The sequence below is a fragment of the Bos mutus genome, chromosome 9 (assembly GCF_027580195.1).
Source record: "Bos mutus isolate GX-2022 chromosome 9, NWIPB_WYAK_1.1, whole genome shotgun sequence".
In the NCBI taxonomy this organism is placed as follows: domain Eukaryota; kingdom Metazoa; phylum Chordata; class Mammalia; order Artiodactyla; family Bovidae; genus Bos; species Bos mutus.
The window spans coordinates 40698390-40716428 of record NC_091625.1 but is presented as its reverse complement, the minus strand read 5'-3'; the positions used below and the strand labels follow the sequence as shown (position 1 = coordinate 40716428).

General features: G+C 38.5%; 1 protein-coding gene across 1 annotated transcript in view; it reads right to left on the bottom strand.

The window, feature by feature from the left end:
* Nucleotides 1-18039, bottom strand: part of AK9 (adenylate kinase 9) — a 123846-nt gene that overhangs the window by 71808 nt on the left and 33999 nt on the right. The window contains exons 13-17 of the mRNA XM_070376484.1: nt 16237-16376; nt 15976-16156; nt 9032-9173; nt 2076-2186; nt 1911-1988 (exon numbers count right to left, since the gene is read on the bottom strand). Coding sequence (XP_070232585.1) covers nt 1911-1988; nt 2076-2186; nt 9032-9173; nt 15976-16156; nt 16237-16376 — 652 coding nt within the window. The remainder of the gene's footprint in view (nt 1-1910; nt 1989-2075; nt 2187-9031; nt 9174-15975; nt 16157-16236; nt 16377-18039) is intronic.

Below are 18039 nucleotides of genomic sequence, written 5' to 3'. Positions count from 1 at the left end.
TTAAAAATTTAAAATGACAACCATAATAAACAAATAGGTAGACATATTTATCAGCAGTAGAAAATACAGATAACAAAACCAGGAGTAATTTCAGTTTCATATGATGCCAATGGATGTAAATTGGAAAAAAATAAAATTTTCCCTTCCTGGTGTCACAACAGACTCTTTTGCTCCAAGAGGTAAAAGGTGGGGGAGAGAGGCTGTCTTTTACCATGGCACACCAGCAGTGCTGGTGATCCTCTGGCAGTGAGTAGAGGTACTGATGATGTTGCTACATTGGACGGCTTCCCCTAAAGAGGGAATAGGTAGTATGGGGGAGGGCCTCTCTGTGTACATATTGGTGCTGGGAACTCTCCAGGAGCAGAGATGGGGTTCCCAGATGCCACTTGGCAAAAATGTTAATGTCCAGGTCCTTCTGTGAAGTGTGTGTGTGCATGTGCATGCAGGCTGGGAAAGGAGGAATGCCATATATGATTCTGCCAGTGCCCAGTTCAATTCCTACTCAGCTTGAAATAAACACAAGGCAAAGACACATCTGTCTGAATCAGGAGGAGGAACCAAATAAAAAAGATCAGCCCTACATTATACAACACAATAAACTGTAGATGGAGTTGAAAGCTAAATACAAAAAGGCAGCACCAACTTAAAAAAAAAGTATATATGAAATCTCCGGTTGAGAGGAAGACTTTTAAGCCGGAAAGTAAATGGAAGAAATTAACAAATGGAAATGAATTATTTGACTATGAAAATGTGAAAAACTCTGCTACCTCAAAGTCAGCAAGATGACTTAAAAGACAAACCACTCAATTTGGAAAAAAATATGAAAAATAAGTGACTAATACAGAACATTTATATTAAAACCATATAATTGATACAACAATTTAGAAAAATGGGCAAAAGACAAAAATGGTCACCTCAGAAAAGAAGAAATATAAATGGCTAACACAGTATTACAACACTAAACTTCAGAAATAGTCAAATAAAAATTAAAATAATATTTAAAAAGAGAAAATACTGAAGAACCTAGGACATGTAGTTTGCATATTCCTGATGGGAACATAAACTGAAACTTTATGCAAAGCAATTTGACTCTCTATTACTTCTTACTCATTAAACTAGTATCTCCATTTGTGTCAACATACAGGCAAAACTTTATGTAAAAAATACAATGGAAAAAAATTCTTTGAATTTTTTAGTAGCAAAAATATAAGTTTTCAATGTAATGAACTAGTTAAAACTAATACCTCTAAATAAAGAAATTATGCAGTAATTTTAAATGATGGTTAAATTATTTTCTAATGAAATTATATAATTAAATGTAACACAAATAAAAAATAAAAGTAGTTTACTTTGTATGCTCTTGATTATGTTAAAATATAAATGGAAAAGTTTTAAAAGAGTGTAAAGTGAAAGTGTTAGTTGATAAGTCATGTCTGACTCTTTGTGACCCCATGGACAATTAGCCTGTTAGGCTCCTCTGTCCATGAAATTCTCTAGTCAAGAATACTGGAGTGGTAAATAGCACTAAATGATAAACATTTCACAGCTACAACTCTGGGTTTATGATGCTCTGATTCCAATCCATTAAAGGAAGCAGAGAGCTTTTAAGAAAGAATTTATTATTGTACAATAATGATTGTATCATGTTTGGAAAGATACAAAAAATTTTGTAGAGCGTTCCAATAGTATTAGACTTGTGTTCTGTTTTTTCCTTCATTCTAGTAGATCAATTTCTGTTCTACAGCTGGTCAGTTTAAATCTGTAAGAGAAAAACTTAACTCTTTTACTCCTAAAGTTTCCAATTTGAGGGTGAGGGGAGGATAAGTTTAAGCTTCAATATAAACATGATAACACATGAAATAAATGGAAATAAGATCTACACGCATGGCATTAGCAGCTCATTTTGTTACCATCTTTATCATCTGACTTCATTTTGGCTTCTTCATTGTCTTCTAAAGAGCTTTCTCTTTGGGATTCAAAAGTGAACACTGCAGTGAAAGAATAAGACACTCCATCAGCTAATCTGTTTATACTAGGAAAGATTTGGCCAATAACATTAGCAACATTTTCTTTACCATCTTCATCAAGTGACGACTGCAATTCTTCTGCACTTCTGTATTCATCAGTTGGGACTTCACTTTCCCTCCTTTCAGATTCTCCTCGAAGGTCTTTTGAAGTTGACTGAGCTATAAGATAGTAATTGACTGTGTTAGCAAAAGGTAGCTGGGGGGCAGGTAGACAACCTTGGGCATGTGAGTTCTAACTGAGTCAATGTGACTTTTGCGAATCATTTGCTTTCCCTGTCTCAGTTTGAATCATTTGATCTTCCTGTCTCAATTATTACTGGGCAAAATGAGGATCATTAAACTAAAAACACAGTTGCAACATCAAATAAGATAATGGGTGTCAACAAGGAAGATAGAAAAGGCTTGGCACACTGGAAGCCTGCTCCATGTTAGCTCCCATCTTTTGTGTTATTATATTATATGACTTTCTATGTTAAAAAGCCTCAATATTCTCCACTGACAAAATTTCTTAAAAAATATGTTGGAGTAAAATCCCTGGCAAAAAAAAAATCCAATTTTTAAAATTTTAAGAAGGGCTATGCAGAATAGTACATCATGAGAAACGCTGGGCTGGAAGAAGCACAAGCTGGAATCAAGATTGCTGGGAGAAATATCAATAACCTCAGATACGCAGATGACACCACCCTTATGGCAGAAAGTGAAGAGGAACTCAAAAGCCTCTTGATGAAAGTGAAAGAGGAGAGTGAAAAAGTTGGCTTAAAGCTCAACATTCAGAAAATGAAGATCATGGCATCTGGTCCCATCACTTCATGGGAACTAGATGGGGAAACAGTGAAAACAATGTCAGACTTTATCTTTTTGGGCTCCAAAATCACTGCAGATGGTGACTGCAGCCATGAAATTAAAAGACCTCCAGGACAATATTAAACGCTACAACATTCGAATCATAGGGGTTCCAGAAGAAGAAGACAAAAAGAAAGACCATGAGAAAATACTTGAGGAGATAATAGTTGAAAACTTCCCTAAACTGGGGAAGGAAATAATCACCCAAGTCCAAGAAACCCAGAGAATCCCAAACAGGATAAACCCAAGGCGAAACACCCCAAGACACATATTACTCAAATTAACAAAGATCAAACACAAAGAACAAATATTAAAAGCAGCAAGGGAAAAACAACAAATAACACACAAGGGAATTCCCATAAGGATAACAGCTGATCTTTCAATAGAAACTCTTCAAGCCAGGAGGAATGGCAAGACATACTTAAAATGATGAAAGAAAATAACCTACAGCCCAGATTATTGTACCCAGCAAGGATTTCATTCAAGTATGAAGGAGAAATCAAAAGCTTCTCAGATAAGCAAAAGCTGAGAGAATTCTGCACCACCAAACCAGCTCTACAACAAATACTAAAGGATATTCTCTAGACAGGAAACACAAAAATGGTGTATAAATTCAACCCCAAACAATAAAGTAAATGGCAACGGGATCATACTTATCAGTAATTACCTTAAACGTAAATGGGTTGAATGCCCCAACCAAAAGACAAAGACTGGCTGAATGGATACAAAAACAAGACCCTACATATGTTTGTCTACAGGAGACCCACCTCAAAACAGGGGACACATACAGACTGAAAGTGAAGGGCTGGAAAAAGATTTTCCATGCAAATAGGGACCAAAAGAAAGCAGGAGTAGCAATACTCATATCAGATAAAATAGACTTTAAAACAAAGGCTGTGAAAAGAGACAAAGAAGGTCACTACATAATGATCAAAGGATCAATCCAAGAAGAAGATATAACAATTATAAATATATATGCACCCAACACGGAGCATCGCAGTATGTAAGACAAATGCTAACAAGTATGAAAGGAGAAATTAACAATAACACAATAATAGTGGGAGACTTTAATACCCCACTCACACCTATGGATAGATCAACTAAACAGAAAATTAATAAGAAACACAAACTTTAAACGCGATACAATAGACCAGTTAGACCTAATTGATATCTATAGGACATTTCATCCCAAAACAATGAATTTCACCTTTTTCTCAAGCTGGAACCTTCTCCAGGATAGATCACATCCTGGGCCATAAAGCTAGCCTTGGTAAATTCAAAAAAATAGAAATCATTCAAGCATCTTTTCTGACCACAATGCAGTAAGATTAGATCTCAATTACAGGAGAAAAACTATTAAAAATGCCAACATATGGAGGCTGAACAACACGCTGCTGAATAACCAACAAATCACAGAAGAAATCAAAAAGAAATCAAAATTTGCATAGAAATAGAATGAAAATGAAAACACAACAACCCAAAACCTGTGGGACACAGTAAAAGCAGTCCTAAGGGGAAAGTTCATAGCAATACAGGCACACCTCAAGAAACAAGAAAAAGTCAAATAAATAACCTAACTCTACACCTCAAACAACTAGAAAGGAAGAAATGAAGAACCCAGGGTTAGTAGAAGGAAAGAAATCTTAAAAATTAGAGCAGAAATAAATGCAAAAGAAACAAAAGAGACCATAGCAAAAATCAACAAAGCCAAAAGCTGGTTCTTTGAAAGGATAAATAAAATTGACAAACCATTAGCCAGACTCATCAAGAAACAAAGGAGAAAAAATCAAATCAATAAAATTAGAAATGACAGTGGAGAGATCATAACAGACAATATAGAAATACAAAGGATCATAAGAGACTATTATCAACAATTATATGCCAATAGAATGGACAACGAGGAAGAAATGGACAAATTCTTAGAAAAGTACAACTTTCCAAAACTCGACCAGGAAGAAATAGAAAACCTTAACAGACCCATCACAAGCATGGAAATTGAAACTGTAATCAAAAATCTTCCAGCAAACAAAAGCCCAGGTCCAGACGGCTTCACAGCTGAATTCTACCAAAAATTTAGAGAAGAGCTAACACCTATCCTGCTCAAACTCTTCCAGAAAATTGCAGAGGAAGGTAAACTTCAAACTCATTCTATGAGGCCACCATCACCCTAATACCAAAACCTGACAAAGATGCCACAAAAAAAAACTATAGGCCAATATCACTGATGAACATAGATGCAAAAATCCTAAACAAAATTCTAGCAATCAGAATCCAACAACACATTAAAAAGATCATACACCCATGACCAAGTGGGCTTTATCCCAGGGATGCAAGGATTCTTCAATATCCGCAAAATCAATCAATGTAATACACCACATTAACAAATTGAAAAACAAAACCATATGATTATCTCAATAGATGCAGAGAAAGCCTTTGACAAAATAACACCCATTTATGATAAAAACTCTCCAGAAAGCAGGAATAGAAGGAACATACCTCAACATAATAAAAGCTATATATGACAAACCCACAGCAAACATTATCCTCAATGGTGAAAAATTGAAAGCATTTCCTCTAAAGTCAGGAACAAAACAAGGGTGCCCACTTTCACCATTACTATTCAACATAGTTTTGGAAGTTTTGGCTACAGCAATCAGAGCAGAAAAAGAAATAAAAGGAATCAAATTGGAAAAGAAGAAGTAAAACTTTCACTATTTGCAGATGACATGATCCTCTACATAGAAAACCTAAAGACTCCACCAGAAAATTACTAGAACTAATCAATGATTATAGTAAAGTTGCAGGATATAAAATCAACACACAGAAATCCCTTGCATTCCTATACACTAATAATGAGAAAACAGAAAGAGAAATTAAGAAACGAAGAGAATAAAATATTTAGGAATATATCTACCTAAAGAAACTAAAGACCTATATATAGAAAACTATAAAACACTGGTGAAAGAAATCAAAGAGGACACTAATAGATGGAGAAATATACCATGTTCATGGATTGGAAGAATCAATATAGTGAAAATGAGTATACTACCCAAAGCAATTTATAGATTCAATGCAATCCCTATCAAGCTACCAACAGTATTCTTCACAGAGCTAGAACAAATAATTTCACAATTTGTATGGAAATACAAAAAACCTCGAATAGCCAAAGCGATCTTGAGAAAGAAAATGGAACTGGAGGAATCAACCTACCTGACTTCAGGCTCTACTACAAAGCCACAGTTATCAAGACAATATGGTACTGGCACAAAGACAGAAATATAGATCAATGGAACAAAATAGAAAGCCCAGAGATAAATCCACGGGACACCTTATCTTTGACAAAGGAGGCAAGAATATACAGTGGATTAAAGACAATCTCTTTAACAAGTGGTGCTGGGAAATCTGGTCAACCACTTGTAAAAGAATGAAACTAGAACACTTTCTAACACCATATACAAAAATAAACTCAAAATGGATTAAAGATCTCAACATAAGACCAGAAACTATAAAACTCCTAGAGGAGAACATAGGCAAAACACTCTCTGACATACATCACAGCAGGATCCTCTATGACCCACCTCCCAGAATATTGGAAATAAAAGCAAAAATAAACAAATGGGACCTAATTAAACTTAAAAGCTTCTGCACATCAAAGGAAACTATTAGCAAGGTGAAAAGACAGCCTTCAGAATGGGAGAAAATAATAGCAAATGAAGCAACCGACAAACAACTAATCTCAAAAATATACAAGCAACTCCTACAGCTCAACTCCAGAAAAATAAATGACCCAATAAAAGACACTTAAAAAAAAAAAAGACAAAAAAAAAGAAAAAGACACTTACTCCTTGGAAGGAAAGTTATGACCAACCTGGATAGCATATTGATAAGCAGAGACATTACTTTGCCAACAAAGGTCCATCTAGTCAAGGCTATGGTTTTTCCTGTGGTCATGTATGGATGTGAGAGTTGGACTGTGCAGAAGCCTGAGCGCCTAAGAATTGATGCTTTTGACCTGTGGTATTGGAGAAGACTCTTGAGAGTCCCTTGGACTGCAAGGAGATCCAACCAGTCCATTCTGAAGGAGATCAGCCCTGGGATTTCTTTGGAAGGAATGATGCTAAAGCTGAAACTCCAGTACTTTGGCCACCTCATGGGAAGAGTTGACTCATTGGAAAAGACTCTGATGCTGGGAGGGATTGGGGGCAGGAGGAGAAGGGGACGACAGAGGATGAGATGGTTGGATGGCATCACCGACTCAATGGACGTGAGTTTGAGTGAAGTCCAGGAGATGGTGATGGACAGGGAGGCCTGGCGTGCTGCGATTTATGGGGTCGCAAAGAGTCGGACACGACTGAGCGACTGAGCTGAACTGAACTGAATCTTATTGTCTGGGGGCTTACCTGGTGGCTCAGATGGTAAAGAATCTGCCTGCAATGCAGGAAACCTGGGTTTGATCTCTGGGTTGGGAAGGTCTCCTGGAGAAGGGAATGGCAACCCACTCCAGTATTCTTGCCTGGAAAATCCCATGGACAGGAGAGCCTGTCAGGCTACAACCCATGGGGTTGCAAAGAGTCAGACAGGACTGGGCACACACACTGGCTTCCCTGGTGGCTCAGCTGGTAAAGAATTTGCCTGCAATGTGGGAGACCTGGGTTTGATCCCTGCGTTGGGAAGATCCCCTGGACAAGGGAAAGGCTACCCATTCCAGTATTCTGGCCTGGAGAATTCCATGGACTGTCCATGGGGTCGCAAAGAGTTGGACACAACTGAGCGACTTTCACTTCACTTTCACCTCAAGGACAGGAGCTTCAAGTGTCTTGTTCACCCCTGTAGCTCAATGTTTAGAATAGTATCTAACACAAGAAGGTGCTCAAGTGTTTGTTGAAAGAATTATTCATTTTTGAATGAATTCATTTTTAATTTTAAAATTATTCATTTTTAATGAATTTTGAGTTCATTTCAAAATTTTGAGTTCATTTCAAAATTCATTTTTGAATCAATTATTCATTTTTGTTATTCAAAACTGAATGACAAGCCATCTTAGAAGTTTGAGTCAATATTTCCAGATATCTCACATATTTATTAATTGTCCAAGAGTATTTTTTAATTTTGGTCTTAATTCTGAAGATAATACGATAAACACATAAATTCATTCTTTATTATCTGTGTTCAATCGATCAGTTGTGTCTGACTCTTTGAGACCCTGTGGACTGTAGCCCACCAGTTTCCTCTGTCCATGGGATTACCCAGGCAAGAATACTGGAGTTTGTTGCCATTTCCTATCCCAGGGGATCTTCCAAATGTAGGGACTGAAGCTGTGTCGCCTGTGTTTCCTGCATTCCAGGCGGATTCTTTACCACTGATCCATGATTATTTGGATGGCATATTATTTCAATGATGGTCTTTTTGTGGTTGCTTTTTGTAATCTCTCAGGCACCAGGTTGTACTTTCTTACTTGATTATAAGTAAGAGGCAGATTTATTAGGCAAAACCTGTGTTCTTTCCTAGCAAAAGCTCAATATTGCCATGTAAGAAGTAATTTCCTTGACCTTTAAATAGTTTCCAGCATAGGAAATGATGGGAAGCTTTCCAGTGTATGTAAAAAGTTAGTGAAATCCTGATAGCAGATTCTGACAAATAGAGGATGTTCAAGTCTTAGCTATGTCACCATCTGGATGAATTTCAGGAAGCCATTTAACCTCTTGTGCTTCTGTCTCCTCATCGATGACTTTTTCATTTATAACATTTTGAATCTGAAAATAATATTCCCCAAATAAAAACACTGACTTACAATCAAGGCTGACGCAGAGGCCTAGAACAACCACAGCAGCAGCAATAACACAAACTCCATGAGTCAGACAAAGTGTCGTTGTTGTTATCGCCCCTGGTGTAAATAAAGGGGTAAATTCTGCCCAGGAAGCAGATCCATAAAAGAAAAGAAATCTAAGTTTGAAAACTCTTTATGATTCCTTTCCTTAGAAATCCAGAGTTGGAATCTTTTTCTCAGTGTATGATTCGGGTTTATGTGTATTCATTTCTCCAACCACTTATTCTGAGGCTGCAGTGTGCAAGATGCCAGGGATATCAAGACAAACCAAGACTGTGCCCTCAGAGAGCCAGGCTTAACTACTGTTAAAACACACATTAAAAAAATAGTTCACCATATTTAGCTTGTAGTTCTAAGAGAAGCCGTTCTTTGACAACTTTAATGGCTGCTTCAGTGGCCTCAGCTATAGTGTTTCTGGTTAACATTTCAAGGGCTTTATCAAAACGTGGTTGAATCACTTTATCATAGTCAACTACCTGCAAAGAATATTTGAGAAAACCAATATAAGCACAAGTTACTCTGAAAACTAAGCACATTGTTCATCAACATCTATTTCTACAGCTATACCTATGTATCTCAAAAATCTTAATGCTGCTTGAGGTATGTTATTTTCAGAATTCACCGATTTTTAAGTACTAGCTTTCAAAGAAAGCTAGTATATATATTTTATATGTATGATCATGTAATATGTATTCAAATTACATATATATTTTAAACATCAACATTTTATTTATAGTCTAATACAATAAAAGGCACCCATTTTAAGTACAGAGTTTGATGAGTTTTTATAAATATGTACATAAAAACCACTACAATAAAAATATAGAACATTTTTATCACCCTCTAAAGTCTCCTCATCACCCTTTATAGTCAGTGCCTGGCCCTTAGCAACCACTTTGTTTACCATCATATACAGACAAATTTTGCCTTTTCTAGAATTTCATATAAATGGAAACAAACAGTATATAATCTTCTCCAAGCTTTTCTCCCTTAGCTTAATGTTTTTGAGATTCAACAATATAACTATATCTCAGTGGTCTATTCCTTTGTGTTTTTGAGCAGTATCATTGTATGAATATATAGTTTTTTTTTTTAATTCATTCATCATGGACGTTTGGGTTATTTCTAGTTTCAGTTCAGTTCAGTTCAGTTGCTCACTCGTGTCCGACTCTTTGCGACTCCATGAATTGCAGCATGCCAGGCCTCCTTGTCCCTCACCAACTCCCAGAGTTCACTCAGACTCACGTCCATCAAGTCAGTGATGCCATCCAGCCATCTCATCCTCTGTTGTCCCCTTCTCCTCTTGCCCCCAATCCCTCCCAGCATCAGAGTCTTTTCCAATGAGTCAACTCTTCACATGAGGTGGCCAAAGTACTGGAGTTTCAGCTTTAGCATCATTTCTTCCAAAGAAATCCCAGAGCTGATCTCTTTCAGAATGGACTGGTTGGATCTCCTTGCAGTCCAAGGGACTCTCAAGAGTCTTCTTCAACACCACAGCTCAAAAGCATCAATTCTACGGTGTTCAGCCTTCTTCACAGTCCAACTCTCCCATCCATACATGACCACAGGAAAAACCATAGCCTTGACTAGACGGACCTTTGTTGGCAAAGTAATGTCTCTGCTTTTGAATATGCTATCTAGGTTGGACATAACTTTCCTTCCAAGGAGTAAGCGTTTTTTAATTTTATGGCTGCAGTCACCATCTGCAGTGATTTTGGAGCCCCAAAAAATAAAGTCTGACACTGTTTCCACTGTTTTCCCATCTACTTCCCATTTCTAGTTTGAGCTATTATAAATAAAGAAGCAATGAACATTTGTGAGAAAGTCTTTTTGTGGACCTATGTTTTCATTTCTATTGGATAAACAGCGAGGAGTAGAATTACTGGGTCCTATGATAAGTGTACGGAGAAGGCAATGGCACCCCACTCCAGTACTCTTGCCTGGAAAATCCCATGGACCGAGGAGCCTGGTAGGCTGCAGTCCATGGGGTCGCAAAAGTCGGACACGACTGAGTAACTTCACTTTCACTTTTCACTTTCATGCATTGGAGAAGGAAATGGCAACCCACTCCAGTGTTCTTGCCTGGAGAATCCCAGGGACAGAGGAGCCTGGTGGGCTGCTGTCTATGGGGTCTCACAGAGTCAGACACGACTGAAGCGACTTGGCAGCAGTAGTAGCAACATGATAAGTGTATGTATGACTTTATACTAAACCACTGAACTGTTTCCAGAGTGGTTGAAACTAGTTTATATTCCTAGCAGCAAAGTATTAAAATTGCAATTATTCTATCTCATCATTAGCACTTGATTTTGTGAATCTTTTACATTTTAGCCACCCTAGTTGGTGAGAAATCTCACTGTATTGTAAATTTAACTATCCCTGCCGCTGCTGCTGCTAAGTCGCTTCAGTCGTGTCCGACTCTGTTTGACCCCATAGATGGCAGGCTCCCCCGTCCCTGGGATTCTCCAGGCAAGAACACTGGAGTGGGTTGCCATTTCCTTCTCCAATGCAGGAAAGTGAAAAGTGAAAGTGAAGTCGCTCAGTCGTGTCCGACTCTTCATGACCCCACGGACTGCAGCCTACCAGGCTCCTCTGTCCATGGGATTTTCCAGGCAAGAGTACTGGAGTGGGGTGCCATCGCCTTCTCCGTTAACTATCCTTAATCACTAACAATTTTATGAGTGTATTGATAGTTCATTTACCCATATGTTTTAAAGCATATGTTCAACTTTCAAAAAACTAGGTTAGAATTCTACATATTTTTGAATATAAGTCCTTTGGTACATACTATACTAAATACTGAATATTGGGATGTTAGATTTCTATATATGCCTTTTAAGTTTAAATAATGTTTTCATACTTCTAGATTCCATTTTGCTTTTCCTTCAATATGCTTGTATTATTTTATTTTATGCCAATAAAGATACATCCAGACCATCACTTTTTTTCACACCAACATTTTTTAACTTAAAAATATGGCTTTATTGAGATATACCATCCAATTCACACAGTTAAATTAATCCATTAATTTTTAAAAATTTTATTTTTAACTGGGGAATAATTGCTTTATTAATACAATATTGTATTGACTTTCGCCACACAATTATGTGAATCAGCCATTAAGTATACATATGCCCCCTCCCTCTTGAAACTCCCTACCACCCCCTACCCCATCCTGCCCCTCTAGATTGTCACAGAGAACGACATTGAGCTCCCTGGGTTATACAGAACTTCCTATTAGCTACTAGTTTACTTATGGTAATGTATATGTTTCACTGCTACTCTCTCAATTTGTCCCACCCTCTGCTTTCCCTGCTGTGTCCAGAGTCTTGCCTTTATGTCTGTATCTCTATTCCTGCCCTGCAAATAGGTTCATCAGTACCATTCTTCTAGATTTATTAAATATGCATGAATATATGCCCTATCATTTTTAATGGATGTAAGTATTATATTAGATAAAAATATTACAACTTATTTAAAGTACCAATAATACATATTTTGCTATTATACACTAGGCTATGGGTATGTATATGTCTTTGACAGTTTTTTCAAGAAAAATCTATAGTTCAAAGGATATGCATAGATTTTAGACTTTTATAGATATGTCCAATAGCTATCCAGAATGGTTACACTCTAACCAGCAATGTACGAGAATGTACTTTCCTAATCCTAGCCACACATCGGTATTGGGTGATTTTTCAACAGTGAGGTTAACATAATATATCTCTGGGTTTTTTGGCTTCTCCCTGATTATTAAGGTGATAATCCTTTTCTCATGTGTAATGGCTATTTGAATCAATTATTTCATGAATTGCCTGTTTGCTATCTTTTTCTACTGGGGCTTTAAAATACTGATTTGTAAAAATGCTTTACATTTTAAAATTACAATTCTTTTGTCTGACACATACTCTGATGGTTTTAAAACATATCCACAAATTCTTTAATACTCTTTTCTTCAGAAGGTGAAGCCTAATTCCCATCTTCTTTAGTTCAGTTCAGTCGCTCAGTTGTGTCCGACTCTTTGCGACCCCATGAATCACAGCACGCCAGGCCTCCCTGTCCATCACCAACTCCCGGAGTTCACTCAGACTCACGTCCATCGAGTCAGTGATGCCATCCAGCCATCTCATCCTCTGTTGTCCCCTTCTCCTCCTGCCCCCAATCCCTCCCAGCATCAGAGTCTTTTCCAATGAGTCAACTTTTCGCATGAGATGGCCAAAGTACTGGAGTTTCAGCTTCAGCATCATTCCCTCCAAAGAAATTCCAGGGCTTATTTCCTTCAGAAAGAACTGGTTGGATCTCCTTGCAGTCCAAGGGACTCTCAAGAGTCTTCTCCAACACCACAGCTCAAAAGCATCAATTCTTCGGCGCTCAGCCTTCTTCACAGTCCAACTCTCCCATCCATACATGACCACAGGAAAAACCATAGCCTTGACTAGATGGACCTTTGTTGGCAAAGTTAATGTCTCTGCTTTTGAATATGCTATCTAGGTTGGTCATAACTTTCCTTCCAAGGAGTAAGTGTCTTTTAATTTCATGGCTGCAGTCACCATCTGCAGTGATTTGGAGCCCCCCAAAATAAAGTCTGACACTGTTTCCACTGTTTCCCCATCTAATTCCCATGAAGTGATGGGACTGGATGCCATGATCTTCATTTTCTGAATGTTGAGTTTTAAGCCAACTTTTTCACTCTCCACTTTCACTTTCATCAAGAGGCTTTTTAGTTCCTCTTCACTTTCTGCCATAAGGGTGGTGTTATCTGCATATCTGAGGTTATTGATATTTCTCCCGGCAATCTTGATTCCAGCTTGTGTTTCTTCCAGTCCAGCATTTCTCATGATATACTCTGCATATAAGTTAAATAAACAGGGTGACAATATACAGCCTTGACATACTCCTTTTCCTATTTGGAACCAGTCTGTTGTTCCATGTCCAGTTCTAACGGTTGCTTCCTGACCTGCATACAGATTTCTCAAGAGGCAGGTCAAGTGGTCTGGTATTCCCATCTCTTTCAGAATTTTCCACAGTTTATTGTGATCCATGCAGTCAAAGGCTTTGGCACAGTCAATAAAGCAGAAATAGATGCTTTTCTGGAACTCTCTTGCTTTTTCCATGATCCAGCGGATGTTGGCAATTTGATCTCTGGTTCCTCTGCCTTTTCTAAAACCAGCTTGAACATCAGGAAGTTCACAGTTCACAAATTGCTGAAGCCTGGCTTGGAGAATTTTGAGCATTACTTTACTAGCGTGTGAGATGAGTGCAATTGTGCAGTAGTTTGAGCATTCTTTGGTATTGCCTTTATTTGGGATTGGAATGAAAACTGACCTTTTCCAGTTCCATGGCCACTGCTGAGTTTTCCAAATTTGCTGGCATATTCAGTGCAGCACTTTCACAGCATCATCTTTCAGGATTTGGAATAGCTCAACTGGAATTCCATCACCTCCACTAGCTTTGTTCATAGTGATGCTTTCTAAGGCCCACTTGACTTCACATTCCAGAATGTCTGGCTCTAGGTGAGTGATCACACCATCGTGATTATCTGGGTCATGAAGATCTTTTTTGTACAGTTCTGTGTATTCTTGCCACCTCTTCTTAATATCTTCTGCTTCTGTTAGGTCCATACCATTTCTGTCCTTTATCGAGCCCATCTTTGCATGAAATGTTCCCTTCGTATCTCTAATTTTCTTGAAGAGATCTCTAGTCTTTCCCATTCTGTTGTTCTCCTCTATTTCTTTGCATTGATCGCTGAAGAAGGCTTTCTTATCTCTTCTTGCTATTCTTTGGAACTCTGCATTCAGATGCTTATATCTTTCCTTTTCTCCGTTGCTTTTGGCTTCTCTTCTTTTCACAGCTATTTGTAAGGCCTCCCCAGACAGCCATTTTGCTTTTTTGCATTTCTTTTCCATGGGGATGGTCTTGATCCCTGTCTCCTGTACAATGTCATGAACCTCATTCCATAGTTCATCAGGCACTCTATCTATCAGATCTAGGCCCTTAAATTTATTTCTCACTTCCACTGTATAATCATAAGGGATTTGATTTAGGTCACACCCGAATGGTCTAGTGGTTTTCCCTACTTTCTTCAATTTAAGTCTGAATTTGGCAATAAGGAGTTCATGATCTGAGCCACAGTCACCTCCTGGTCTTGTTTTTGTTGACTGTATAGAGCTTCTCCATCTTTGGCTGCAAAGAATATGATCAATCTGATTTCAGTGTTGACCATCTGGTGATGTCCATGTGTAGAGTCTTCTCTTGTGTTGTTGGAAGAGGGTGTTTGCTATGACCAGTGCATTTTCTTGGCAGAACTCTATTAGTCTTTGCCCTGCTTCATTCCGTATTCCAAGGCCAAATTTGCCTGTTATTCCAGGTGTTTCTTGACTTCCTGCTTTTGCATTCCAGTCCCCTATAATGAAAAGGACATCTTTTTTGGGTGTTAGTTCTAAAAGGTCTTGTAGGTCTTCATAGAACCGTTCAACTTCAGCTTCTTCAGCGTTACTGGTTGGGGCATAGACTTGGATTACTGTGATATTGAATGGTTTGCCTTGGAAACGAACAGAGATCATTCTGTTGTTTTTGAGATTGCATCCAAGTACTGCATTTCAGACTCTTTTGTTGACCATGATGGCTACTCTATTTCTTGTGAGGGATTCCTGCCTGCAGTAGTAGATATAATGGTCATCTGAGTTAAATTCACCCATTCCAGTCCATTTCAGTTCGCTGATTCCTAGAATGTCAACATTCACTCTTGCCATCTCTTGTTTGACCACTTCCAATTTGCCTTGATTCATGGACCTGACATTCCAGGTTCCTATGCAATATTGCTCTTTACAGCATTGGACCTTGCTTCTATCACCAGTCACATCCACAACTGGGTATTGTTTTTGCTTTGGCTCCATCTCTTCATTCTTTCTGGAGTTATTTCTCCACTGATCTCTAGTAGCATATTGGGCACCTACTGACCTGGGGAGTTCCTCTTTCAGTATCCTATCATTTTGCCTTGGACTTAATGACTTACTTCAAATGAATTATATTATGGTACATTTTTCATTTAAGAAGTGAAAAGGCAAAGCAGAACAGTAGAAAATATTTATAATGTCTATAACAAAAATTTGTATGTATACAACATAAGGAACTCCTGCCAATAATGATGCAAAAAAGTTGGAATGAGCAAGAAGCTTGAACAAACACTTCTAAAAGAGAACACATGAATAACATATAAAAAATGTTGAACCTCATTAGTCATAAGGGAAATGCAAATTGAATCAGCTAAGTAGTTACCTTTCCTTTGTAATGTTTTGCAAGCAAATTGCTAAGTGTTGTTTTCCCTGAAGACTGAGGTCCAAATATGAATACTTTAAATGGTGGTGCTGGCATAGGTGGAATAAGATAGGGACGTGGGTTCAATAGAAATGTTTTTAATGCCTCTTCTGATGAAAGACAGTACATTTTACCTAGAAAACTAAAAATATGTCATTATCATAAACAACTGAAAAGAAGTATGGGCACATTTTAAAATTAAATTCTGAAAATCTTACCTACCTCACAGAAAAATCTGGCAATCCTTGAAAAATGTTACCTTCTTTTAAAGTCACAGGACATGTACGTCCCCATCGGCTTCTCTGCCATCTATATCTTGGTGCAATAAGTTTATAAGATGCGAGAGTACGGAACAGCTCATCCTGTTAGTAACAAACATTAAACGTGTGGGCATAAGTTTTGCTGAAATTCACATTATTATTTCATTTGTTATTTGACCATGATCTACTATTTAAGAAATAATTAAGACAGGATTTTTTTTTCTTAATTGCAGCCATCTGCACTTGTCCAACATTTACTTAGATAAATAGTTTTCATTTCTGTTTTAAGACCTTGTTTAAATTTTACCAAGTATTTTCTGTTGTAGGTTAGAATGAGCATAAGGTGGATAAAGGGTTTTCTATAATCTATTTCAGGAAAGTTGGAAAAATTCTTATTGAAAAGGTTTGAAAATAGTTACTTTAGTTAATTTACCTAAGTTTTAAAATAGTAAGATGCCATAGGCATATGTGTATTGACTTAGCTCTTTCACTTTTCTTAAATATAAAGTCTCCCTCAGTAATCTTCCATTTATCACCTCCCAAGAAGTTAAGAACCACTGTTGCAGCATCAGAGAGCAAAGAGGCATGCTGGTTGTGGGGATCCTGCCTGGATGTCCCCAGTTGTAGGCTGCAAGAAGCTAAACTTGAAGGAAACTGTCAATGCTTAGGCGAGCTGTAGGAGACTGAGAACTTTGTCAGTGGGGTACACTGGGCTACACCCTTCTCCATGAATCGACAGACAGTGAGCTAGGGACTGAAAGTGAAAGTCGCTCTGTTGAGTCTGACTCTTTGCGACCCCACGGATTATACAGTCCTTGGAATTCTCCAGACCAGAATACTGGAGTGGGTAGCCTTTCCCTTGGTACACAGTTAAGTCAGGAAGCAGCTGCTTTTTCCTCACTATCCCTATTTCCTGTCCAAACTTGGGAAAAGTGTTTGGATAGCTGACCATGCTCCCCTCTCAAGTCTCTGGGCCATGTATCTATTGGGGCAATGAGAAGATAATCTTTCAGATGACTTTGATATCACAGCCTTAAAAAAGATCAGGACTGCCTCTGGTTAAACAAGGCAGACTGAACACACGCATTTGGGTTTGCTGATTTCCTAAAACCTTGCGGAAATCACAGCAGAATTCATTTCATGAGAAATGGACAGAGGAACAGGGGAGAAAGACCAGAAGAGCTGACAGCTGGGCAGTTGCAGCTACATACTTCCGGAAACTAAAAAGCAGGTGGACTAGTGGTAACTGAGGTCAGAGGAAAGTGAAAGCTCAGTGTCTGTGGTGGCAGGGAGGGTGATGGAGGATGGGCTGAGGACAAGAAGAAGCAAGTCAAGTTCCCAAAGGCTCAGGACCTGACAGCAGGCACCTCTGAAGAGGAGGAATGGAGAGCAGAAGACAGGATTGGCTGAGAATCTTTAAGAGGAGGTTCTAGTGGCCAGGGCTGCACCCCACTTCACTTAGTCAGCCATTGCCTCTTCAGAAGACCTCAGCCAAAAGACTGGATGCTTCCCTTTGGGAGAGGCTGAACCAAAAGAGGAGAAAGATTAAGCCCATTTGGCTTTTCCTTGTGAAACTACCCTCCACTAGCCCTCTCCCTCTCTAGCGCCCTCCTCTCCTGCGGTTCACTCTCCCAGGGCCTCTCAGGCTCATTCTCATTCTTTTCCCGCGAGAAGTTGAGAACTAGCCACTGTGGCCTGCCGCCCACCATGCTCGGAGCTGCAGCAGTGCCCAGAGCTGCCCTATCCTGGCTTGCATCCTCCTCCA